This window comes from Leuciscus leuciscus (genome assembly GCF_965113295.1).
Source record: "Leuciscus leuciscus genome assembly, chromosome: 18".
NCBI lineage: Eukaryota > Metazoa > Chordata > Actinopteri > Cypriniformes > Leuciscidae > Leuciscus > Leuciscus leuciscus.
In genome coordinates this window covers 35,197,468-35,222,897 of record NC_138742.1, presented here as the reverse complement: position 1 = coordinate 35,222,897, position 25,430 = coordinate 35,197,468, and the positions used below count along the sequence as shown (strand labels likewise).

General features: G+C 42.4%; 2 protein-coding genes and 1 long non-coding RNA gene across 5 annotated transcripts in view; 2 read left to right on the top strand and 1 right to left on the bottom strand.

Annotated features, from left to right (window-relative positions):
* The window catches only part of irf10 (interferon regulatory factor 10), a 76,123-nt gene extending 68,922 nt beyond the window's left edge, over positions 1–7,201 (bottom strand). Inside the window, exons 1-8 of one of the 3 annotated variants that reach the window (XM_082144805.1) lie at positions 7,073–7,201; positions 6,734–6,911; positions 6,129–6,318; positions 5,865–5,941; positions 5,679–5,724; positions 5,499–5,570; positions 4,527–4,913; positions 4,316–4,434 (exon numbers count right to left, since the gene is read on the bottom strand). In XM_082144805.1, the coding sequence (XP_082000931.1) occupies positions 4,316–4,434; positions 4,527–4,913; positions 5,499–5,570; positions 5,679–5,724; positions 5,865–5,941; positions 6,129–6,318; positions 6,734–6,907 (1,065 nt within the window). In that variant the 5' untranslated portion in view covers positions 6,908–6,911; positions 7,073–7,201. Of the gene's footprint in view, positions 1–4,315; positions 4,435–4,526; positions 4,914–5,498; positions 5,571–5,678; positions 5,725–5,864; positions 5,942–6,128; positions 6,319–6,733 lie in introns of all 3 variants that reach the window. The other 2 variants (XM_082144804.1, XM_082144803.1) reach the window with 2 other exon arrangements.
* Positions 7,202–18,993: 11,792 nt separating this feature from the next.
* Positions 18,994–21,133, top strand: LOC309480058. Its single transcript, XR_014199523.1, has 3 exons — positions 18,994–19,751; positions 20,683–20,810; positions 21,081–21,133. It is a non-coding gene; the product is annotated as an uncharacterized lncRNA (long non-coding RNA).
* Positions 21,134–22,937: 1,804 nt separating this feature from the next.
* Positions 22,938–23,747, top strand: LOC309481288 (putative nuclease HARBI1; the record flags this gene model as incomplete). The annotated part of the gene is made up of 1 exon (XM_082146157.1): positions 22,938–23,747. The coding sequence occupies one exon, from the start codon at positions 22,938–22,940 to the stop codon at positions 23,745–23,747; it is 810 nt and encodes a 269-aa protein (XP_082002283.1).
* Between the last annotated feature and the right edge of the window lie 1,683 nt (positions 23,748–25,430).

The window sequence follows — 25,430 nt, the reverse complement described above, 5'->3', positions numbered from 1 at the left end:
TTCTTTTTCTTCTTGTTGTTCCTCTGTCCTTCGGTGATTCTGCTTGTTAACATCAGGTGTTCATCACTAATGCCAGTTAATTAATCACTGAATTATATCATTAACTTCAACACTGCTTCAGTGTTACTCCTACACTCTGTAGTGTGGACACACAAGTGTTTATTTAAAACTGAAGATTTGGGGTTAAAAGGGTTAAAACTGTTAAATAAATAAAAAACTGAGTGAAGCGTACTTTAACAGCAATCAACTGTAAATTAATACGGTGTAAAACTGTAGAAAAACAGCAATTTACTGGCAACCACAGCCGCCAGAGGATTACCGTAAAATCAAGGAAAAACAGTAATATACTGTCAAAGAAGTTAATTTCATTGAAATATTAGTACAAGTTCATAGAAAAAAAGTTATGCGAAGTCAAAAACTGATAAGGAGAGTAAATATTAAACTGAAGTGTTTGATGTGTTTTTGATGATATAGGAGAGATCTGTTCATTAGTTTCATTAGTTGTGTGGGTCATCATTGAGCTGGAGAGTAGAGCCTGTGCTTCAGTCAAAGATGAGCAGAGACACACTGATGTTATGCTGCCTGTTGCTTTATTTAAAAGCAGGAACTGTGTAGTTGCGATGAAGTGACAAATATGCTAAATACAAACTGCAAAGATTTTAGATTAGGTCATGTTTTTAATGAATTCTCTATTACACATTAGGTGTTTGCAGTTTTATATTAAGAGATATTAGTTTTCAGTGGACTCAAATGAAGTCAGTTCACAGTACTATCAGTATAAACATTTTTTTTTTAACTCAAGCAATCGAAGCAATCGGTTTCCCAAATGATACGAGTTACCTTCCATGGTATTTTTACAATAGCATACTGTAAAAATGGAGAGCTGTAAATTAACGGTAAAGGACTGTGAATTAACAGTACATTGGTGACAACCACAGATGCCAGTAGATTACCGTTGTTTTACAGTTTAATTTTTTACAGTGGTGTGATTACAAGTATTTTAAAATGTAATCTAATTAGTACTTACTGTAGTATTTTTGTAATATGATTACATAATTCAGAATACATGTAATCAGTTGCTACCCAGCACTGTATGCATATGTATAAAGTATAAAGTTTTAACTATGATCATCGTGTGCTAATGGCTCTATGTTGCTGTTTTCAGATGAGGGTATATGTACGGTTCAGGTGAACATAGGTCCGGAGTTAAACAAGGTGGGTGTACGGCTCACTGAAAATCATTTGAAGTCATTAGCATGAAGACTAGTACAGTGTCACTTTGAATACGCTATAGTGAACATGCAGAAATTACAATCATCTCCAAATAAACTGATAAGATTAGTCCAAAGATTACAACCTCAGTACTGTGAAGGTAGAAATGGATTTCAAGTAGTAAAATGGTTGCCAGTGAAATTGATGGTAACTCATGTGTTATAGCTTGTTATAGTTTGTATAGTTTATTTTAAACATGTAAGGTCATTTGAGCATGGACCAAAATGGAAACAAGTTTATGACTTTATTGTGCTACCCTTGACAAACAAGTTGTAAAATGTTGTATTTGTCAAATAAACTAAACTAGGAAGAATCATGGCCACAGTGCAGTAACAGTTCTTCCCTTATTTACACTGCACACGTGTGCGGCGCGTTACGGCTTCAACGAGGTTTTGTCCCATCCTCCAACTCTTCAGAAGAGACGCCACTACGAGGCTGAAGATGGCGAGGCCGAAGATGGCGAGGCCATGAGATTTGCATGTCTGACTTTGTTTTTCTTGATCTTTGGGGTTCTACCACACTCAAAAAAAAAATTGTGTCTAAACATAAGATTTATGTATTTGAATTGCATATAAAATTTCCATGCATTTGGATTACATAGTTTTAACATAAACCAATCAATAATCTGAATGTGATTCATATTTTTAAGTCATATATAAATGAAATAGATAAGATTTATGTAATTGTATTAATAAACTGAATGTGATTTATATTTGTCAGTCATACGTAAATGAAACGGGTAAGATTTATGTAATAGTACACAGAAAAACGCCCATGTTAAATTAACACTGCTCAGTGTTCATATGTGTGCACACTACAGAGTTAAAGCGGTGTTGAAGTTAATGAGATCATTAAGTGATGATTGAGCATTAATTATGAACACCTGCTGTTAACAAGCAGAATCACTGAAGGAAAGAGAAACACAAGAACTGACTTCAGACACAGCCTCAGATGAAATCAACTGAAGAGAAAAGAAGACATTAAATCTGTGAAGATCTCAGCAGAGGAGGATTAAACAACTCCACAAACAGCATTACCAGCTTCACTTATTACTGACCAGACTGACTTTATTTCATTTCCGTTTTAATGAAATCAATAGGTGTATTTTAAAGTCACCACGATGGTGGTTAGCATTTGCTTTAGTTGGACTCTTGACCCTTGACTCTTTAATGTAAATTTTTCTCTGGCTGCTATAATTATGTGTTTATAAAGCACATTTGTTGCAGCGAAAAAGCCATGAGAAAAAGAGATCAGGTGATGTTGGCTGTTTATTGATGAAGGCGTAACCATCATATTGTGGCCTGAATCACTTATCTTTTTCAGTGTCTAATGCTTTGATTATTGGGGTTATGTGATTTTGTTTTATTTATTATAGTAGCTGTGTGACCTGACAGCATTAGATCCAACAGTTAATCAAATAATATAAAGAATTTTAAAAACATTTAGTGCATTAAACTTTCTCTTCTACATTATTACTTAGACATCAAGAATCAGTGTATGACTCTCAACAATGGTGACAATCAATGAAATGCTTCATGCTGCAGTGCATGCTGGGTACCACCAATCAAAACTCACCCATATCTCCCAGCATGCATTGCGGCATTAATAAATTATGCATCTGGATTTTTTGTAGCTTTTGTCACCATTGTTGAGATTCATATGCTGTTTCTTGATGTCTGTGTGAGTCTAAGTAATGCCATAGATGAAAGGTTTTTGTGCACTAACTATTAAAAAAAAAAGTATATTGTTTGATAAACAACACTGTTAGATTTCATGCTGTAAAATCAAATGGCTTCTGTTGTGAATAAAACAATATATAAAAAAAAAACACAAGTTCTATATAATCAAAGCATTAGACACTGAACAAGATCAGTGAATCAGGCAATTACATAATGATGACTTTGTCGTCATCATCATCAATAAACAGCCAACATCACCTGATCTCTTTTTTTCTTGGCTTTTTTTCTGCAATAAACGTGTTTTATAAACACATAATTATAGCAGCCAGAGAAAATTTTATATTAAAGAGTCAAGAGTCCAACTAAAGCAAATGCTAACCACCATCATGGTGACTTTAAAATACACCTATTGTTTTCATTCAAACGGAAATGAAATAAAGTCAGTCTGGTTAGTAATAAGTGAAGCTGGTAATGCTGTTTGTGGAGTTGTTTAATCCTCCTCTGCTGAGATCTTCACAGATTTAATGTCTTCTTTTCTCTTCAGTTGATGTCAATCTAAGGCTGTGTCTGAAGTCAGTTCTTGTGTTTCTCTTTCCTTCAGTGATTCTGCTTGTTAACAGCAGGTGTTCATAATTAATGATCAATCATCAGTTAATGATCTCATTAACTTCAACACCGCTTTATCTCTGTAGTGTGCACACATATGAACACTGAGCAGTGTTAATTTAACATGGGCGTTTTTCTGTGTACTATTACATAAATCTTACCCGTTTCATAACTGACAAATATAAATCACATTCAGTTTATTAATACAATTACATAAATCTTATCTGTTTCATTTATATATGACTTAAAAATATGAATCACATTCAGATTATTGATTGGTTTATGTTAAAACTATGTAATCCAAATGCATGGAAAATGTATATGCAATTCAAATACATAAATCTTATGTTTAGACACAAATTTTTTTTTGAGTGCATGGTTAGGTTGGCTAAGTGGTTATGTTTTGTCTAGTTTAATTGTGTTTATTTTTGTGTTTATTTCTATGTCCTACAGACAAAGTCCAGTTATGAATGAAAAGGATAAAATATCTGATTAAGTCTTTTAAAATACATCTTTAATTATCGTGTATCTATATTTCACATACAGCCTGTGAGCAGGAGGAAAACACTGGCTTTTGGACGCTGCGTCTTTAGCGAATCGCGGGCGGAGAGCTTCTGAAACACAAGCGTTGACTAGAGAGGCCCCGATCAGCTCCGGTGGCCGGTTCGGAGACGTGTGACACAGTCAATACTGCAGTACAGGTGTTTCTGAAACACACACCACTCGCCTCTTCAGGACTAATGCCAGGGAATACTCACTTGAGCAGTGATGAGCTTCTTGGTCTTTGGTTGGCTGGGGTCAGGGAACTCCTCTCCGAAGCACAGGTCCACTGTGTGCCGAGGCTCGGGACCGCTGCCCTGCTGGTAGTTCTGGAGCTCTGCCAAGAAAACAGGGATCAGTGTGAGGACATGCTGAAGAAAGTCCATAAAAAGGACTGTTTTCCCAGGCTAAGCCCTTCCTCTTCTTCACCTTGCATGAAGACGGTGACGTCTAGGAGTTTAAAGGTTCGCTCTCGCTCCAGCTTGTTTGGTTTCTGTCTGTGCTCTGCCAGCGGGCCGTCCCAGTACACACGGCCCTGGCAGAAGCGCTTGATGAACATGCCGTCCGGAGCCACCCACACCAGCACCCCTTTCTCCAGGTGGGGCAGGAGACGGCTCATGGCGTCAGTGATGCCCGGGGGCAGGCGCACGATGTCTGGACGGGGGAAGAACACCTTCTGGGCTTCACACGGCCCGTAGATGCGCTCGCTCCCCACCGGAGCACAGCCTTGCAGGATGAAGCAGCCGTCCGGAGACGCAGTCACGAGGTTCTGCACCAGTTTACCATGATAGAACAAGCGCACCTCTAGACGCCAGTCTACCAACACACACATCAGTACATCTGACACGTGTCCCAGTACTTTACACTGTACATCAACAATACCATAAAAGTTCTAAACCATTTTAGTGAGTCAAGTTTTTTCTCTCAACGAGTGATTAATATTAAGTTAGTACTTATGCCAGGTTCAGACTTTTTGTCTGTTTCGACTCCTAAATTCTCAGACAAGAAACATAATTCCCCCTAGCAGTACCGATACCTTCGTCTCTCTTTCGTTTCAGCATGTTTGAAAGCTGTGTAAGGAAGAGCTCCTGTGCTCTCATTGGCTAATGTAACAGATGTGACGAACCCGTCATGGAGGACCGGGAAAACGTTAAACATGCTAGTGTTTCTGTCAGGACGCCGTGAAGCATCGCAGAGACGCGCCGTCAGTTGTCGTCTACTATGACACACTATACGAGACCAAATTCTGGCGTCCCGACACACATTGTTGTTTACGAATCACCACGACACCCTACATCAAACTGAACGTGCCAAAAACGGGCTGATATCGTGTAGTCTGAACCTGGCATTAAATAAACTAAAGAGACATTCAAATATGAGCTTGTTGAAAAATTCTCTCACCAGATATGGGGACGTGAGATGGATATACTGGAACAGATGGAAGATTGGAGTTAATGCCTGTACTGCCATTCACTGCACACACACACACACACACACACACACACACACACACATGTACAATGTAAGTGAAAATGAAACCTTTTGTCGTTAGTTATTTCTTTCTGAAACTAAAACACTGACCACTCCATCCAGCACCTTTGTTCGAGTCACCAGGCGGACTGTCCTCCTGGATGTGAAAACAAAATGTTATTGTCATGTCACACACCTCTGGAATCTGTCCAGCAGGAGGCAGAAAAATCTCAAATCTACTCCCGGTTTGCAGTCAGTGCAGTGAGTGAGGGGATTTCCACAGCAGTTTCACTATACCTGCATGGGCAGAGGTGTGTCTCTCAAGGCTTTGCTGCAGTCACTGTCATGTGATATCACTGGACTTCCAGCAGGTTCTGGAGGACAGAAGAAGAAGCTTACAGAGAGTTTTGAATATGATTATGCAGATATATATATATATATATATATATATATATATATATATATATATATATATATATATATATATATATAGTAATCAAATGAGGAAGTGAGATTTGGGTGTAAGGTTTGAGGAACTCAAGTGCAGATCTTTTATAATACCTATCAGTCTTCCTGTGTCGTCCAGGATCCGGTAGACCTTGTACGGCTCCGAGATGTCCAGCTGACTGCGCTCGGGAACCTCCTGGAAGTCTGTGCTCTTGTTCAGGGCACAGCGGAGGCGCGTTTTCCATGTAGAGGGGTCTGCTTTGTCCCTGCCCTCCTGAAATTTACCCTTGTACATGGCCCACGCCTAAGACAAAGAGTGTGTTAAATCATGTAAACAGCTGGGTATTTTTTTTTGTGTGTGTGTTTTTATTTATTTATTTATTTTATTCTGTACTAAACAGGATTTAAATGGGGAAATAAATGTAATTAAAGTTGGAATGATACAAATTAAAAGCTATGTGCTGATATAAATGAAATAAATGACGTTATAAGTTTTGTTCGTTTGGTCAGACATCCTAATTGTAGTAAGTATGTTATGGTAATAAATGTGTGTGTGTGTGTGTGTGTGTGTGTGTGTGTGTGTGTGTGTGTGTGTGTGTGTGTGTGTGTGTGTGTGTGTGTGTGTGTGTGTGTGTGTGTGTGTGTGTGTGTGTGTGTGTGTGTGTGTGTGTGTGTGTGTGTGTGTGTGTGTGTGTGTGTGTGTGTGTGTGTGTGTGTACCTTGAAGAGCGCCGCGTCCTGGTTCTGTCTGTAGTCCTGTTTCGCGGCGTGTTTCCAGGGAATTCTGAACATGGTTTTCTCCTGATTTTCCCAGCTCAGTCCAGGGTATTTCCCGCTGTCTATCTGCGCTATGAGCCATTCTCTCAGTCGCATGTGCCTCGACCTGTCTTCCATCAATCTAAAACACAACACCATCAAATCATCTCTACTTCAGTCACATCTCCAAACAGCAGTTCTGCAGTAACACACCAGAAAACTTCAAACACGCTATTAAACTTCAAACAAGCTATAAAACGTGTGCTAAGGTCATAAAGAAAAAGAAAATTTCGATAAACTCACAGAGGAATAATTTCATGAATTCAGACATGTGAGTGCGCTATAAAAGTGAAAGTAAAAGTATGAAGTGAAACACTTTCGGTTTCCCATGTAGAATGCTGCCCTGCGAACAATGACATGTTCACGTAGGACGAGACGAACTGTCACATGCATTACTGAAACTGCTCCCTGCGGAAGATTCCTGTATTAAAGCACACCCACAACACTCATTAGCCCGTGCAGAACTCACTTCTCATGTTTATGCTGCTCTTCTAGCGCGCTAAAGTTAGTTTTAGGTGGGATATTCGCCGGACATATAGTCGGCTGTATTATATGGAGGATGAGAAATGACTTAAGTATAAATTAATTAATTCATAAATTATACGTAAATGCAGAATTAAATAAATACATTTAGAAATGCATAAATGCTGAAATACATAAGTAAATAAATGCAGAAATACATAAATAAATGAATGAATAAATAAATGATTAAATTCTGAAATAATAAATAAATAAATGCAGATATGCGTAAATTAAGGAATACATAAATAAATAATTTTGTCAAAAGTATAATTTTTAATTGTGCTATTATTGTAGCATTTGTGTTATGCTACATTTTTTCTTCATTTATTTATGTATTTTTACATTTATGTATGCATTTCTACATGTATTTATGTATGTGTACGTATGTTAATAAGGTAGGCGGTCCTAACTCTCTCAGTGCAGGATTGGGTAAACAGGATCGGTCTCGTGACGGCTGTAGGCTACTACTGTGGATACTAGTTTTGTTAAATATGGCGGGTTTTTTAAGTACCATTGCTAATGATTTGCGTTGTGAAATGAAATAGATCAAGCGACTGCCCCCTGTTCGCTGGGACCGTGTGGTCGATGATTTAGTGCAGATCAATGCTGATATGGATGGATGGAGACCTTGATCCAGCTTCACATGCGCTCAGAAACGGAGAGACACATGGGACGTCCACCTTAACCTTCACATGAGATCGAGGCACAGCTCCTTTAGCACACACACACCGCTGGAGATAGGCTACAGCTCGTTTATGTGGAGTGTGTGAGAGAACAGTTCGTCGGAGGATGGCACAGCATGGGATAAGGTCATTTATATTATAACATTCTGTCAGCTGTACGTTTTGATGACCGATTTGACACTTAAGTTTGTTTAGTGAACTTAAATCCATTTGTTGTGAATTATTGTAACTTTTCGAAACCTTCTCCATAAGTTACTATTCTTAATCTATTCTAATCATAACATCAAATGCATGTTTCACCCTGCTTAAACCAAACCCAGATAGCAAGGTGACATTGATTAAATGTTGAAATTCCATCAGAATCATCGTTTTGGTTGAGTTTGAAAATTCAATGCTATACAATATTGGATCAGTGTTGAAAAGACAAACATATCAATGTTGATTTTCGGTCAGCTTCATCTCTCCACTGGTGGCCTAGACAATCCCCTCATTTAACACTTTAAAGCAAATCCAAATCAATCGGGTACACTTCCATGAAATATAGTGAGCATATTCATGCCCCTCAAAGAATGAACCCTGTTCATTTTGTCACCTCATCGTGGGTCGACCCTTCCTGACACCAGTACACCACCACCCAGAAAAACCTGCCAATTGAGTGTTAATATTAATGTTTTCCAATCTCCACCATCATGGAGAACGTCTGGAGCCCTCTACAGTGTTTCGGAGAGCTACAGGAGCACATTCAGCCAGAGACTTAATGAATGACACAGAGTCCTACATTCTTGTGTCATTTATATGTCTTTTCATTTTTAAAAATGCATTATTATTATTTCAAAACTAAGGTAAGTTAATCTTAAATCTCAATTCCATTTATCGTTTTTATTTATATATTTCTTACAGATTGTGTGCTTTTCCTGGGTGAACGTAGAAGGATCAAGGCAATCAACATCTGTAATAAATATGGGTGTAACGGTTCACAAAATTAACGGTTCGGTTCGATACGACACAGTGGTGTCACAGTATGTTTTTGATACAGCAATTTGTTGACATTACCAGTCTGTGAAACTCATCTGACAAGTATAACGCCCGTTTCACACATCCTCCGTATGCAGTGTGTATGCGGTGTGTGTTGCAGTGTGTTTGCGGTGTGTGTTGCAGTGTGTATGCAGTGCAGGAGCAGCGCGCGCTATAGTGCTTTCACACATCCTCCGTGTGCAGTGTGTATGCGGTGTGTGTTGCAGTGTGTATGCAGTGCAGGAGCAGCGCGTGCTATAGTGCTTTCACACATCCTCCGTGTGCAGTGTGTATGCGGTGTGTGTTGCAGTGTGTATGCGGTGTGTGTTGCAGTGTGTATGCGGTGTGTGTTGCAGTGTGTTTGCGGTGTGTGTTGCAGTGTGTTTGCAGTGCAGGAGCAGCGCGCGCTATAGTGCTTTCACACATCCTCCGTGTGCAGTGTGTATGCGGTGTGTGTTGCAGTGTGTATGCAGTGCAGGAGCAGCGCGCGCTATAGTGCTTTCACACATCCTCCGTGTGCAGTGTGTGTGTTGCAGTGTGTATGCAGTGCAGGAGCAGCGCGCGCTATAGTGCTTTCACACATCCTCCGTGTGCAGTGTGTATGCGGTGTGTGTTGCAGTGTGTATGCGGTGTGTGTTGCAGTGTGTATGCAGTGCAGGAGCAGCGCGCGCTATAGTGCTTTCACATATGCTGCGTTTGCAGTGACTGATCCATGGCTGGACCACAAACACATACTCACTATTTGTATTTCAAGTCCAGAAGTTATCAGCTACTTTTATTTAAAATAAGTTTGTCAGCATTGCGATTCTCTTTGTTCTCCACATATAGGCCTACACTCTTTAATAGATGTTTAAACACAATTTAAACAACGTATTATTCAATGCTACTTCTATATAGATCTATATATTCAGTTGCTCAAGCAAGAGGTAAAATATTTAACCATGTACTTATAATAAAATCGCAAACATTTTAAATTAAAACTTAAAATTGACAAAAGCAGCCGACTCTCATGCCTTTTCTTTTGCATTTAAATTTTAATACAATAAATCTTGCATGTCACAAAGAACTTGTTTTTCCACCTCCACGAATGAGACGAGTGTTGTTCATTATGTTGCCTTGTTGAGGTAAATTGTAGTTTACCTTGCTTTACCCTGGTTTTAAAGTAAAAAGATGACTGTGAAAAAAAGTATTTAATTAAATACATTTATGGTGAGATTACTACATTTTCAAGTCAATCTGTGTTCATTTTGACCAGGAACCCTGCGCTGTCACTTTAATTCAGCGCGTGCACACAGCAGAAGTACAGACTCGTGTGAATCGATCTCTGCACTGCTGTATACACACCGCTCCTGGAAGACTCGCCGGACCGCGCGCGCAGTGTGAAAGCTCTGACCTGTTAACATGGGTGTGGTATTTAATATTTCCAGTATTTAGATTTATATTTTAAACATATCCATTATTCATCATAACCAACTGAGCAGAATCATTCAGTCTGAATTCAAGTTCTATACTTTTTTTAATTCATTGAATTATATAGTGTAATTCAGATGTATCTCTTTGACTGGGACTCTAATAATGTAAAAAACTTTGCTAACTAAATTCCCTAGCAAATTATTTCCCATCAAAATGTATGCATCACAATCATGCAGATGTTAAAATTGTCTCTAAATATGTGGTAATCATCTGCACCAAGACCTTGGACAGACTGAAACCCTGTTTAAATAAGATGAACCAGCAGATGGAGACATTTACTGGATATGCACAATCAAGACACGTTATAAACCATATTTTTAATGAATGAATAATTATGTGATTTATGAGCATGAATATAGACTGGATGAGCACTATTGTTTATATGTTAATTTGGTAACTTTACTATAAGGATTCATTTGTTAACATTAGTTAATGTATTAACCAACACAAATTAACCATGATACATTTATTAATCTTTGTTAATGTTAGTTAATACAAATCCAGCTGTTCATTGTTTGTTCATGTTAGTTCACAGTGCATTAACTCATGTTAACAAATACATCTTTTTATTTTAATAATGTATTAGTAAATGTTGAAATGAACAAAGATTCATAAATGCTGTTAAAGTATTGTTCATCTTTAGTTAATGTTAACTAAAGTAGTTAACTAATGTTAACTAATGAACCTTATTATAAAGTGTTACCTTAAATTTGTATTATCGAGGCAGGCATTACAAAGGGGGAAAAAAATCATTATTAAACGGACATTATCAAGGTGAGCGTTTGTCACCACAAATGGAGAAACTTGAAATTTCACTTTTAAATCTGTAATATGTGATTATTTAGACTACAGACAACCTTTGAAACGTTAAGAGGAAGAATATAATTACATCTGGACAGTTCTATAATCTTAAATAGATTTGCTAGGACCTGGACCTTCCTGCAGAGAGCACTTCGTGACATGCAATAAGAGCAGTTCATTACCAAAACACATCACAATCTTCTCCTTTGACGTTAGTCATTTGAACAACCAGATAATTCAATAAGAATCAAGACAGTTTGTATAATCATATTGGATTTCAGCCTGTCATCATATGGTGGATGAAACATTATTCCTGCATGCATATGCTGAGTCATTCTCACTGAAAACAGTGGCGGAACTAGAGTTTTATACATAGGCTGGCCAAAGAAAGAAAGAGAAAGAGTGTGTGAGTCAAAGGCCCCGTCCACACTACTGCGTTTTCGTTTAAAAACGGAGACCTTTTGCTACGTTTGCACCTCCCGTCCACACTAAAACGGCAAAAACGGAGACCCAAAACGGAGAAGTTTAGAAACACTGCCGACCCGTTTTTCGTTTCGAATCTCCGGAGGGCGTTTTAGTGTGGACGGGTCAAAACGGAGGACTTTAGAAACGATGACGTAGTAGAGGCTCACGCTCGGCTCTATGATTGGGTGTCATCAGTCATGGCGTAATATCTTTGCTTGCAGCTTTTGTGCAAGTAAATTCTGCATTTTACAATGCTATAACTACCTACATGCGCCGGAGGCAAGCTATCATTCGAGCGATCTGTAACAATTCCCGTGTGCAGCGGCGGTATCGACCGTACATGGAGCGTCGGGTTTGGGTTAACCCGGGAAGATGGTGGTGCATGGTGGGATAATTTTATCAATGAAGTTGTGTTTACACCGGCATGCGCATGCCCAGTGTTGGTGAATGGTCACGTGATCCGCGTTTTCAGTCGTTTTAATGTGGATGGAGATCAATTCTAATACGCAGCTAAAACGCTGGTGTGGACGGAGATCGTATTCGTTTTAATTCTCCGTTTCTAAACGAAAACGCAGTAGTGTGGATGGGGCCTAAGCTGGCACTGAAGGAGCGTCAGTGAATCCTGTGATCGAGGCGGTGGAAGCCGTCCATCTAAATCCATCAGAAGGAATTACTTTACAGACTGCAACAAACTCAGAAGCTTACAGTGAGTTTGTAAAACTATAGTGGGTTACCATGATCTTCACTTTAGGATTAATTATATATTATGCATCATTCATAATATAGTTCTTAGTAGTTCTCTGAGAGTTATGAAAAAATAGTAGTTACTGATTAGCTAATAGTGAACTACTCTGTAAAAGTGAACATGTGCAGTTGTTGCTTCAAGGGGGTAGGCTATTTCTACCTATAAATTATAATTTTGTTGTTGTAACCAAATTCAATCAGGTGTGACGTAACAAAACAGGGGAATGCTGTTTTAACTTAATTGAGTTACATTGACCCAATTTACAATTTCCATTAAAGCTCAGGATGAACACATTCGACACACGTGCACTGTGCCTTGCTGATCAGCGGATTTTGCTTCAATGAGAGATTGTGATTAAGTTGCATCAAAGTGATCGATTGCTCCTGTCTGCCTTGCTGCTGGTTTGTGTCTGTAAGCTCCGTATAGCTTTCTGTTTTGAATCTCTATTTACTATCATTCCTTGCTGTTCTTATTTGCAAAATTTAACTTATTCATCAACATAATTAGATATTGTCTAATATTGCCTATCATATTAATCTGACATCGCTAGCTTTTATCTAAATCGGTATTGCTAGCACAACACGCTAGTATCTCGCTAGCCTGTTAACCTGCCATCCATGCTAGCCGTCTTTTTTTTTTTTCTCGCACCTTTTACGAGTCTATCAAACAACTGTGGTGAGTAGGATCAGTCAACAAACACGGTGAGTAATGTCTTCTGTTATTGTCACTTGCACTTCGTGTCACATGTATAGTATAACCTTCTCTGTCAGCAATGAAGGATTTACATGTGATAAATGGAGGCTGACAGAGAAGATTTCAGAACTAGAGACACGCATCCAAACTTTTAATCGAGGATAGTAAGAATGCAAGGGCTTTAGATACTGCTTTGGATGCGACTAGTTTAGTGAACTCTGTACATTGTTCGGTTCCGGCTGAAGTAGAGCCCGTGCAGCAGGGAAACTGGGTGACCGTGAGACGCTGTAGTCGCGGGACAAAACACCGCTCTTCCGTTCCGATAACAACATTAAACAGGCTCTCCCCACTCAGTGAAACACCCACTGAAAATCCTGTTGATTGTGCCCTAGTTATTGGCGATTGTATTACACGGAACGTGAAAATAGAGACACCAGCCACCATAGTCACATGTTTGCCGGGAGCCAGAGCGCCTGAAATCAAAGCAAATTTAAAAGTGCTGGCTAATGCTTATAGTAAAGTATCTAAGATTATTATCCCCCTGGGACCAGCCTCCCGCCCCCCAGCCGTCTCAGTTCCCCGACCACGTGGCGGCTCTGAGTGAGTACCGCGCTCTATTGCTTCTCCCTCGCTCTGCAGCCGATGTTCCGACCCCATTGTTTTTGTTCTGACCCCATTGTTTTTGTGTGTTTTCTCTTTTCGCTGATGTCCTCCCCGAGGAGTTCCGGGGCCACCAGGAGGGCGCCGACCCCACTCCGAGGCTGGTAAATAATGTGGGGTCGATTGTGTTCAGGATATGCAACTTCACAGCGTTCATGGTGGCGGGGCACACCGACCTCTCCATCCTGGGTTTTCTTAATCAGACGGCGAGATGCGGTCTTGGCACAACTCTCTCAACCATGCCAAGATCGTGGAGCCGACTGTACACACGTACCTGAAAAACATGGCCCAGTTCCTGGCCTACGTGACACCTGCTGGCTCTTCCGCACCGCTATGGTTGGCTTAAACCGAGAAATAAAGGCCATGATTCGCTCAGTGAGGTGGAGAGTGGAGGTCAAACAGGCCAAGGAGGGCCATCTCATCCCCAAGGTCACTCTCCGCCAGTGCGTTGCCTCCGCCAAGACTGTCATCCCTGAAGTCCTGGGTAAGTTTTTGCCTCCACTCACCTCACAAACCTCTGCGTTCCACACGCCCCCTAACGCTTCTCCCTTTTTTCTCACAGCCCGCCTCAAAGTGACGGGCGACAGGAAGGACCAGTGGTCCTTTTATGGGCACCTCACCGCCTGCCTGGCCTGCATGTATGGTCAACGCGGTGGGGTGTTCCAAAACATGACCATTGGGGAGGTGGAGGCAGTGCAGAAGGCTGCCATGGACGGTTGCTACGTCATCAGTGTGAGTGGTTTTATCTCTCTCTCTCTCTCTCTCTGACGCCGCTCGTTTGTCGCTGTTTCCACAGATTTCTTCCCACAAAGACCAACCAACTCAGCTGGCCTTGAGCGAGGAGGAGTATGGCTGGATGAGGGAAGGCTTGGTGGGCGGTGGCAACACCCATTATTTATTTTTCACCTTCGCTGCACTCGATCGCGTGGCAATCATGGGCTGTATGTTCTGTCACTATCGTGGCACAGGCATGCAGTGCTGTGTGTCGCCTTCGAGGCAGTGCTGACTCAGGAGTTCTGTCAGACCAGCCCGCCGTGGAATGCTGGTCCTTCCCTGGCCAACACTGACAGAACGCGGAAACTCGACCACGCCCCCACGCAGGGACGCTATGCCTCCCATGTCCGGGCTGGTCGATCCGCCACGCACACTACTGACCTCGCTCTACGGCGACATCGGTACCTGCGTGATCCCTGGGCCAGGTGATGTCCACAGGTGTGGTCCAGGAATGGGCTCAGCCAGGTTGATGTGAGGGGGTCTGAGAATTCATTTTCTCAGCTCCCCCTTGTCCCAGGCTGGGCTCCTCGGCGGTGTGGTTGAGGACTGTACCCTACAGTCTTCGACCCTCCAGAAGCAGACTGAGGCCTTCTGCATCAACGGTCATCCGTCCGTGCGGTCTCCTTAGTCTGCTTCCCGCTGAGGCCGCCTCCCTGTGGCTCCTCCCCTCGAGCCTTCACTGGACCCGAGCAGGAGAGGCACCGCCCATCTCCGCCCCCTAGCCGGCTAAATACCTGGCTAGGCAGTATTCTTGAGACGGGCGGCTTGCTCGGCGGTGTGGTTGAGGACTGCACCCAACAGTCTTCAACCCTCCCTGAAGCGGACTGAGGCCTTCTGCACCAACGGTCATCCGTCCGTGCGGTCTCCTTAGTCTGCTTCCCGCCGAGGCTGCCTCCCTGCGGCTCCTCCCCTCGAGCCTTCACCGGCCCCGAGCAGGAGGAGGATGCAGGAGGGCGGCATTGCCCGTCTCCGCCCCTTAGCTGGCCAAACGCCAGGCTAAGCAGCACTCTCTAGACGGGCAGCTTGGGCCGGTGCCACCCACGCCTGGGCTGGTCATTCCGCCTCGCTGCACCACCGAGGGTACGTGTGTGGTCCGCATGACCCTGATTGTACAGTTCTTGGGAGCCGGGCTAGAGCTTCCCGGACTGTCCCGCTGGGTCATGAGGACCATCAGGCTCGGCTACGCGATTCAGTTCGCGCGGTCTCCTCCCCGCTTCAGGGGAGTCCGCTTCACTATGGTCTGTGGCAATGCCCCTGTCATGAGAGCGGAGGTCGCCACCCTACTGGCAAAGGGTGCGATCGAGACTGTCCCTCCAGCCGAAATGTCCGGTGGGTTACGACCAATCCTGGACCTGCGCGTCTTGAGCCGCTCCCTTCACAGGATGCCGTTCAAGATGCTCACGGCCAAATGCATTTTCGAATGTGTGCGGCCACAGGGTTGGTTTGCAGCGATTGACTTGAAGGACGCCTACTTCTATGTCTCCATTTTACCTCGACACAGATCGTTTCTTCGGTTTGCTTTCGAGGGGCGGGCATACCAGTACGCGGTTCTTCCATTCGGGCTAGCCCTGTCTCCTCGCGTCTTCACAGAAGTCGTCGAGGCAGCCCTTGTTCTAACGACTGGCTGTTCCTAGCTCACTCTCGAGACCAGGTTTGCGAACACAGGGACCTAGTGCTCCGGCACCTAGCTCGTCTGGGCCTTCGGGTCAACTGGGAGAAAAGCAAACTCTGCCCCGTGCAGAGGATCTCTTTTCTCGGTATGGAAATCGACTCGGTCGCCATGTGCGTGCAGCTTACGAGCGAGCGCACGCAGTCACTGCTGACTTTCCTTCGTCAGTTCAAGGGCAAGAGTGCGGTTCCACTGAAACTATTTCAGAGGCTCCTGGGGCATATGGTATCCGCAGCTGCAGTAATGCCGCTCGATATGAGACCGCTTCAGCTTTGGCTTCGCGATCGAGTCCCGAGGTGGGCATGGCAACACGGCACGCTCCGAGTCCCAGTGACTCCGACCTGCCGTCAGACCTTCACCCCGTGGACGAACCTCAGTTTTCTACGGGCCGGAGTGCCCTTAGAACGAGTTTCCCGGCATGTTGTTGTATCAACAGATGCCTCCACCACGGGCTGGGGCACCATGTGCAATGGACATGCTGCCGTGGGCTCCTGGACAGGACACCAGCGCCTTTGGCATGTCAATTGCCTCGAGTTGCTGGCTGTACGTCTCGCCCTGCACCGCTTCCGTGCGTTGCTTAGGGGTCAGCACGTACTAGTCCGATCAGACAATACCGCGACAGTAGCGTACATCAACCGTCAAGGTGGTCTGCTCTCCCGCCGTATGTCACAACTCGCCTGCCACCTCCTCATATGGAGGGCACGCTCGGCACGGATGCACTGGCGCACAGCTGGCCGCGGGGCCTATGCAAGTATGCGTTTCCCCCAGTGAGCCTTCTTGCGCAGACCATGCGCAAGATCAGGGAGGACGAGGAGCAGGTAATTTTGGTTGCCCCATATTGGCACAACCGGACCTGATTCCCAGAACTAGTACTCCTCGCGACAGCACCTCCCTGGCCAATTCTCCTGAGGAAGGACCTGCTTTCTCAGGGACGGGGCATCCTATGGCACCCTCGTCCCGATCTTTGGAACCTCCACGTGTGGCTCCTGGACGGGACGAGGCAGGTTTGAGTACCCTACCACCAGCGGTGGTGGCTACCATCACTTCCGCTAGAGCATCGTCCACGAGACATGCCTATGCGTTGAAGTGGAACCTCTTCGTCAACTGGTGTTCTTCTAAACATCAAGAACCCACGAAATGCCCGATCAGTGTCGTGCTTTCCTTCCTGCAAGAAGGGTTGGAGCGAAGGCTGTCTCCTTCCACCCTGAAAGTGTATGTTGCCGCTATTGCCACACATCACGATGCAGTTGATGATAAGTCTCTGGGAGTGCACGACCTGATCATCAGGTTCCTGAGGGGAGCGTGGAGACTGAATCCTCCTCGTCCTCCCCTCGTACCCTCTTGGGACCTCTCAGTGGTTTTAACTGCCCTGCAGAGTGCTCCCTTTGAGCCTCTGCAATCACTGGAGCTTAAGTTCCTGTCAATTAAGACAGCGCCCCTGGTTGCATTGGCCTCCATCAAAAGGGTAGTGGACCTGCAGGCATTTTCGGTTGACGAAGCGTGCCTGGAATTCGGGCTGGCTAACTCTCACGTGATCCTGAGACCCCGGCCTGGATATGTGCCCAAGGTTCCCACCACACCCTTTCGAGACCAGTTGAACCTGCAAGTTCTGCCCTTGGAGGAGGCAGACCCAGCCTTGGCACTGCTCTGTCCAGTACGCGCCCTCCGTGCTTACGTAGACAGAACGCAGTGTTTCAGGACCTCAGACCAGCTCTTTGTCGGTTATGGTGGGAAGCTGAAGGGAAAGGCTCTCTCCAAGCAAAGGTTGTCTCACTGTTTAGTGGACACCATTGCTTTGGCTTATCAGCAGCAAGGTCGACCATGCCCCCTTGGTGTGACGGCCCACTCCACTCAGAGTGTGGCATCCTCTTGGGCTCTAGCGCATGGCGCCTCGCTAACAGACATTTAGTAGAGCTGCAGGCTGGGCGACAGCTAACACATTCGCGAGATTCTATAATCTCCGAGTGGAGCCAGTTTCTTCTCATGTACTCGCTTCAACTAGCCGGTACTAGATTCTGCTCAGGTGTCTTCGCTTGCTCGCCATTCCTCTCAACGGACGGGATACGTGCGATATTTTCCTCAGGTGAGCCTAATAAGCCCTGAGTCTCCTCCAGCACTGTCGACGTCAACGCCAGAGTTATGCCACCGGCAGCTTTCGTGCTTGGCTTGGTGCCTCCATGTGCATGGTTCTACCTCCGGGCGACCCCCACATGTGTATTTCCACTGTAAGCCTCTCTGAGCATGTGTCTTTCCCTCGGCAAGCCACCTTGCCACCCCTGGGGTTGAAATATTCCACCTGCGGCTGGACACTCCAGTGATACTCCATATGCAGCCCCTCGGGGTCATATGTGTATTCAAAGTCCCCCCCTTCGGGCTGGGCATAATTGCATATTTCCACTGAGATATGCTTCCCAGTGTACCTTGGTATTCCTGTGTTAAGTAGGACTCTTTCGTCCGTGCTAGTCTCACGACAGGGAGCTCAGACTTACGCAGGGCACTGGAGGACAGCTGAGGTGGCGTGATTAGACTAGGGACCCCATTCGTCGTCATCCGACGTAACTCGGAGTGACCACGAAAGGGAACGTCTCGGTTACGTATGTAACCCTCGTTCCCTGAGTAGGGAACTACGTAACGTCTCCCTGCCACTTCCGCTGTACCGCTGGGAACGCCTGAGTTCAGTCTCGGCTCCTCAGCGAAGAAACATCTGCATGTTGCCAGCGTACTTCCTTATATAACCACGACGTGGGGCGGACTTACGCTATGCAAATTCCGCAGACCCATGGCATTTTCTTGCCATTGGCTTGTTTTGTATACTCGAAGGTGAGAGGCTTTCTAAGCGAAACCCCCATTCGTCGTCATCCGACATAACGTCTACGTTCCCTACTCAGGGAACGAGGGTTACATACGTAACCGAGACGCTCTTCACTTGGACACCATGAATGGTAAAACAACATTTCAGGTCTTCTTTGTAGTCTTTGTAAAGATAGTGCATTGGTATAATTGACAGAGATTTATAGGGGCTGTTTACATCTGGCCACTTTATGTGTTTTAGCAATCCGATCATGAAAAGATCTGGTGTAAATGCTCTCTGGAACGCATTCGAGGCAGATTAAAATCCGATAGCTCAAACCACTTCAGGAGGAGGTCTTCGAGTCCAGACAAAACTGGTGTAAATGCAACTGGTTGTTGAAACCACATATGTAAATTGTATTCCTCCCAACGATGCTAAAAAAAAATAAACCTGTGAGAGCGTGTTATAGGCTATATGTCATGTAATAATGCACAATTTATGAATCACTGTTTCAGAGGTGAAGAGTATGGTGTGTGTGTGGAAGAAAGAAGCCACCCTGCAAAGCATCAAAAACAGCCATACTTGCACATCCACACTCATCGCAAGACAAAGTGGACCCCATTGAGGATGATGTAAGTTTAGTTGTTGTTTTAAAGCACAATTGGTTGATAAAATAAAATTGTAAAAGCTGGGTAAATTTCTTACCATTTTGTCATAAGGATTCCAATGTTTTGACATAAATTGAATTATTCATTAACTAACAACGTGGGCAGGTACTCGATCAAAAAAACTAAAAAACTCTTGACTTAGGCCTTGAACAGAGACACATTTAGCTATGTATGTAAAAAAAAATTGTATTGTATCTGCGTTTTGTCAAGCCTGGTCCCAGAGTGGATAAATCTGAAAACGACACCTCTGGGGGATTTTTAGACAGAGGGGGAAAAAGATTGGATAGGGAAAGCTCTGGCAGCATGTGGACATGGCCTGAGTTACACAGAGCCAGCACTCTGCTTTCAGGAGCCAAGACATTCGGTCTTCATCAGGCAAACAACATAGATAGATTCAACCTATATATCAACATAATAAACAATCACACCTGACCTAATTAATTAAAGAATTATTCAATAATGGCTGGGTTTGTATATTTCGTATTTTTTATTCATTCAGAAAAGGGACAGTGTACATTAATCAACATTCATGAATGTAAATGTACCCAAATTAGCCCTAAGGCTATTTTTCATCTGTAGTCCCTTTGCAAGATGTTATTATGTATCATATTAGGAAAAGGTTTTCATATGTATGCTAAAAATTGTTTATTGGATGTATGTAAAAGGTCATTTATGTGTATAAAGAGCACGCAAAGCTCCATCAGTCACATTCTCTGCTTCCTTTCTGTAAACAGTTTATTCCAGTTAATATAATTTATTCATCATTCTGATAAGATTATGTGTAGTCTTCATTTTCAAATGCGTTAAAAACATTAAAGGGATACTTCACCGCTGGAAAGATGAATGTGTATTTAAATTGGGTCATTTATGTAGTAGAAATGTGAAATTATTTTAGAATTTGGAGCCTTCTAGACTGAGAAAATCCAGAAAATGAATTTTTGGCTCATGTGGATGAAAGACTACAACTCCCAGAATGCACTTGCTTCGCTGCCCTATGAGGACACTCCCAAGCCACGCCTACCGGTAATCTTTGATAATAAAAAAAATATAGCAGTTCATTGTTCAAGTTAGTTCACTTTGCATTAACTAATGTTAACGAATACAACTTGATTTTAATAATGTATTAGTAAATGTTGAAATTAACATTAACGAAGATTAATAAATGCTGTAGAAGTATTGTTCATTCTTAGTTCATGTTACCTAAAGTAGTTAACTAATGAAACCTTATTGTAAGTGTTACTGTTTTTTTAAATGCCATTTTGGATGTTCTACTATTATTTTTTTATGTTTTAGGTGACCATTGCTGATGGCGTTACTGTTAACAAAATACAGCTTATGTGATGCAGGTAAGTTAGAGTACACTTTAAAAAAGTTTCCATCTGCAAATACTAACGAGCTAAGAGTGGCAGCAAGAAACAAACTAAACAATGCAAAGCAAGCTGTTCAGGAAAGGGTAGGTTAAGACTGCAATCTGTGATCTTGGGCAAGGTGATAGAATATTTGCATTTCCTATGACGTGAGTTTGAGCTGGTTCTAGCTGTTTGTCCGAGCAATGGAAGACAAGGGTATAATTTCAAATTCGCAAATATGTATAGAAGAAAAACAAAATATCTCAATGTCAGATTTTTCCAAGACATAAAGCAAAATTTGCCTATGAGCGCTTTATATAAAGACAATATAGTTAGGTCTAAATCCGGTCATCCAGCCATGAAACTAACACCTAGTTTTCTGTCAGTTTTCTTTTAAAAACATCCGATTATGCCTAATAAACCAATAACGCATGTTGGTTGGAATAAGGTCGACTTTTTAGTTTTTTGTCTCTTACTACAATTTCGTGCAGTATGTAAACGCATTAACCTGAAAAAAAATATATAGTTTTGTGACCTCTGCTTTATGCTGATGTATTGTGTGTTTGTGTATTTACTGATCTTACCAAATTCTGGACCAGGAGTAAAGAAAGGATGTTGGATACAATTTCGATCTATTTGTAAAATACATTGTTTTATCAGTTATCACTTTAGTGTCATGTTTCAAATAGTGGAGTACACAATTGCAAGTAAAAGCAGTTTAATGAGTGTAAATAATGAACAGGTAGAAAGTCAAAATGCAGCAGAAGTCTATAAGCAGTGACGCAGGGACCCGGTGATCGTGGTAAGTGCAGGTGAAGAGTCAGCAGGATCCAGAGCAGGAACAGAATCTGTTCAGAAACAAACACAAGACGAAAGACAAGGGCAATAAATAGGAAGGCTTTATCAGTATCAGCTGGCGCTGATGATCGAATCAGAGGTGATCAGAGGCCACGCCCACAGCACAGAACACAGACACAAAGGCTGAGTCCCAATTCGCCTACTTATACTACGACCTAAAAGTATGTACTTTTTTTGTGAGGAAAAAGTACATACTTTTGAGTGTGTAGCAAAAGAGTATGCACGTTCTGGGACATACTTCGATGACGTCATGCAACGTGAACGAGAACGTGGTTGCCTAGTTACGCACACCGCGACTGTTAACAAAACATTTTACATTTCATTCATTCTTATATGTACAATATAATTTTATTTACTATTCCCATCTTTTTTCTCATCGTTTTTTCCACAATACATTTTACAATGTGTTCTACCAAATTGAAGAGTGAAGCAGGGCGACGTCGTAGAACCAAACGCAGGTCATTTGTGAGGCGGCTGGTTCTGACGTTCATGTGCAATGTGTGTAACAAAAGCTACTTATTTTAAAGTTGAAATATTTAAAGTTTATAAAGTTAAAGTTTAACTATTGTTTAATGTATTTTATACTTAATTTTATACTTGTGTATAATACTCAAAAATACCCAGATGAAAATGAACCATGCTTTTACTATAGTAAAAGTGTAGTAACCATGTTTCTTTGGTTGGACTAATAAAGTTAACATTTGTACAGCCACAGTATTACTACAAATACGTCAGTGTGGTTAAACTATGGTTAGTGTAGTAAAAGTTGTTTATTTTCATAAGGGTTTATAGTAAGGTATAAATCTAAGACAGAAACATCAAAAGAAATACATAAAAAAAGACACTTGCATGACACTGTACTAGAGCCTTTTTATTTATTGTTTTGTAGCCTGATAACCCCACACCATACTGTCAGCTGAATGCAACGGCCCCCATCCTGAGGATGTTTCTGGACAGGGAGTCTGACCTCCACCCCTATCTGCGCCTGACCAGACAATCCATAATCAACCTCATAGAGGCACTGCCTTATCAGGTTGATCATGGATGGTCAAAAGACATAGAGGTGGTGATGTTCTTGTACTGGCTGGCCCATGCTGCGTCCTATAAGGTTGTGTCCTCAGCATTCGACATCCCTAAATCGACTGTGCACAGGGTTGTGCACAAGGTCAGCAGGGCTATCCTTGGCCTGCTAAAAATGATGGTGCGTCTCCCTCAGGGTGAAGAGTTGGACGAGGTGGTTGCAGGGTTTGCCAGGCTTGCAGGCTCTCCTGCTTTTCGGATGGCAGTCGGAGCTATTGACGGTTGCCACATCCGTATAAAGCCCCCAGCAGTCAATGCAGCCTGTTATTTTAACAGGAAATTATTCCATTCAGTCCAGCTCCAGGCTGTATGTGACCACAGAGGAAAGCTCCTAGACATCTGTGTCGGCTTTCCTGGATCTGTCCATGATGCAAGGACCCTAAAGAACAGTGCCATTTACAGCAGGCAGTTATACCCACCTGAAGGCCGGTGCATCCTGGGAGATGGAGGGTACCCCTGCCTGACATCACCCATCACCATCATGTCCCCCTACCGTGAGCCTGTTGCCTCTCCAGTTGAGGCCCGCTACAACAGGCATCATTCCAGGGCCAGGTGCGTGATCGAGAGGGCCTTTGGCATGCTGAAGACCCGCTGGAGGGCCATCTTTTTTAAAGCCCTTGAAGTGAGCCCAGACTTCACCCCTATCACACAACATGTGCTTTGCCACCGGTGACATCATGGAAGCAGATGTGGGCGATGATGATGTCAACAACGAGGACAACGCTGACACCAACAGAGAGGTTGTGTGCGGTGATTTCATGAGGAACCGTCTGGCAGAAGTTTCCACACCCGACGTCCACGTTCCTGCACTAATGGAACATGACTATGTTTAGAGTCATCCATCTTTACTCTCCTTTGTTATAAAGTTTATATTGTATTGTTTTAAAGTTCTATAGAAGTTATATTTTATTAAACCACATTCTCAGTTAAACAATTAATTCATGATCGTAGTAATAAGCACTTTTGTATTGTTAATATTAAAAATATTCCAATTAACATACAATGTGTCATGGGTTTTCATTATATTATAGTAACACAGGTTAACATCTAAAATCGTCTGCAAAATTGTAGCCAGGAAGACAAATTAAATCCTATGGATTTGGGAGAATTTAAAAATGACTCACCCTCCACAAATGATCACTACCTCCTCCTGTCCTGGCTGCTTCTCCAACCACTACTCAACCCTTGATTTCACATGTTTACTATATATGAAAAACAATACTCTGTGTAGTGTGTCAATCAAATGTGTTCATAAATGCTATACTGATTTTCATAAACTCAATCAATTGTCAACAACTGAATACAGTGGCAATTAATTTATATATTAACCCTTTCAGAATCTGCATTCATTCCAATGGCCATAATTAACTGATATTAACTATGGTGGACTGCGACAGAGGGTATAACTAAATATATGTCATAATATATATAAATATATAAAAATTATACAAACGTCTGTCTGTCTGTTAACAGCATATCTCTCGAACCGTTAGTCCGAGGGATTTCAAACTTGAAAGGTGTCTTGCTAAGGGCACGAGTAAGTGCAGTGCCAAGTTTGAGATGGCGTTGTTTGGATGAGAAATGCAAATGATATCGTTAAATATATCATTTTTAGAGGGTTGTGGTTTAAAATAAACATTCTGACATTAGAGGGTTGTATCTGTAAAAGAAGCACAAAGAAAAGTTGTGGTTTAAAAATAAACATTCTGACATAAAGACTCTGTCAGCTTAACATTAAGTCAGCTATACTGTTTACTTCTGAATATTATATTTTTACTCAATTTTCCACGTTTATTTTATGTCATTATGTCAGGGTCAGTATTTGCTTTCTACCATAGACAAATAAAAATGTCTCAGAACTTTTGCTGTGTAATTGTAACAATGAGCTCTCAAACACAATTACTAAAAACACACACAAATTCTGATTTTGGACGGGCATTTTGCACTAGTATATATAAAATGTATATTATCAATGGATTTTACATTTATTGTAGAATTAAAGAATGGTCATATTTTTGTTCCTGGAATATAATTTAAGACAGAACGAATTAATACCATAATCACTCAAACAGAATGAAAAATCATACCAGAGATGGTCTTAATTTACAATTTGGTTAATTTATTAATTCATTATAATAATTGATTAACTCTTTATACAAACTGATTCATTAATTACAATTATTTATTAATTAAAGATTTTGTCAGGACCTCCATCAAATTAAGGAGCCTCTCTTCCCTAGCTGCTACCTCTCTTCTCATCTCTTCATCCATCATCTCCAATCTCACTCTAAATTCTTCTTCTCTCCTCCTGGCTTCTTCTTCTCTCTCTCTTCTCTCTTCCTCTTTTCTTCTCCCT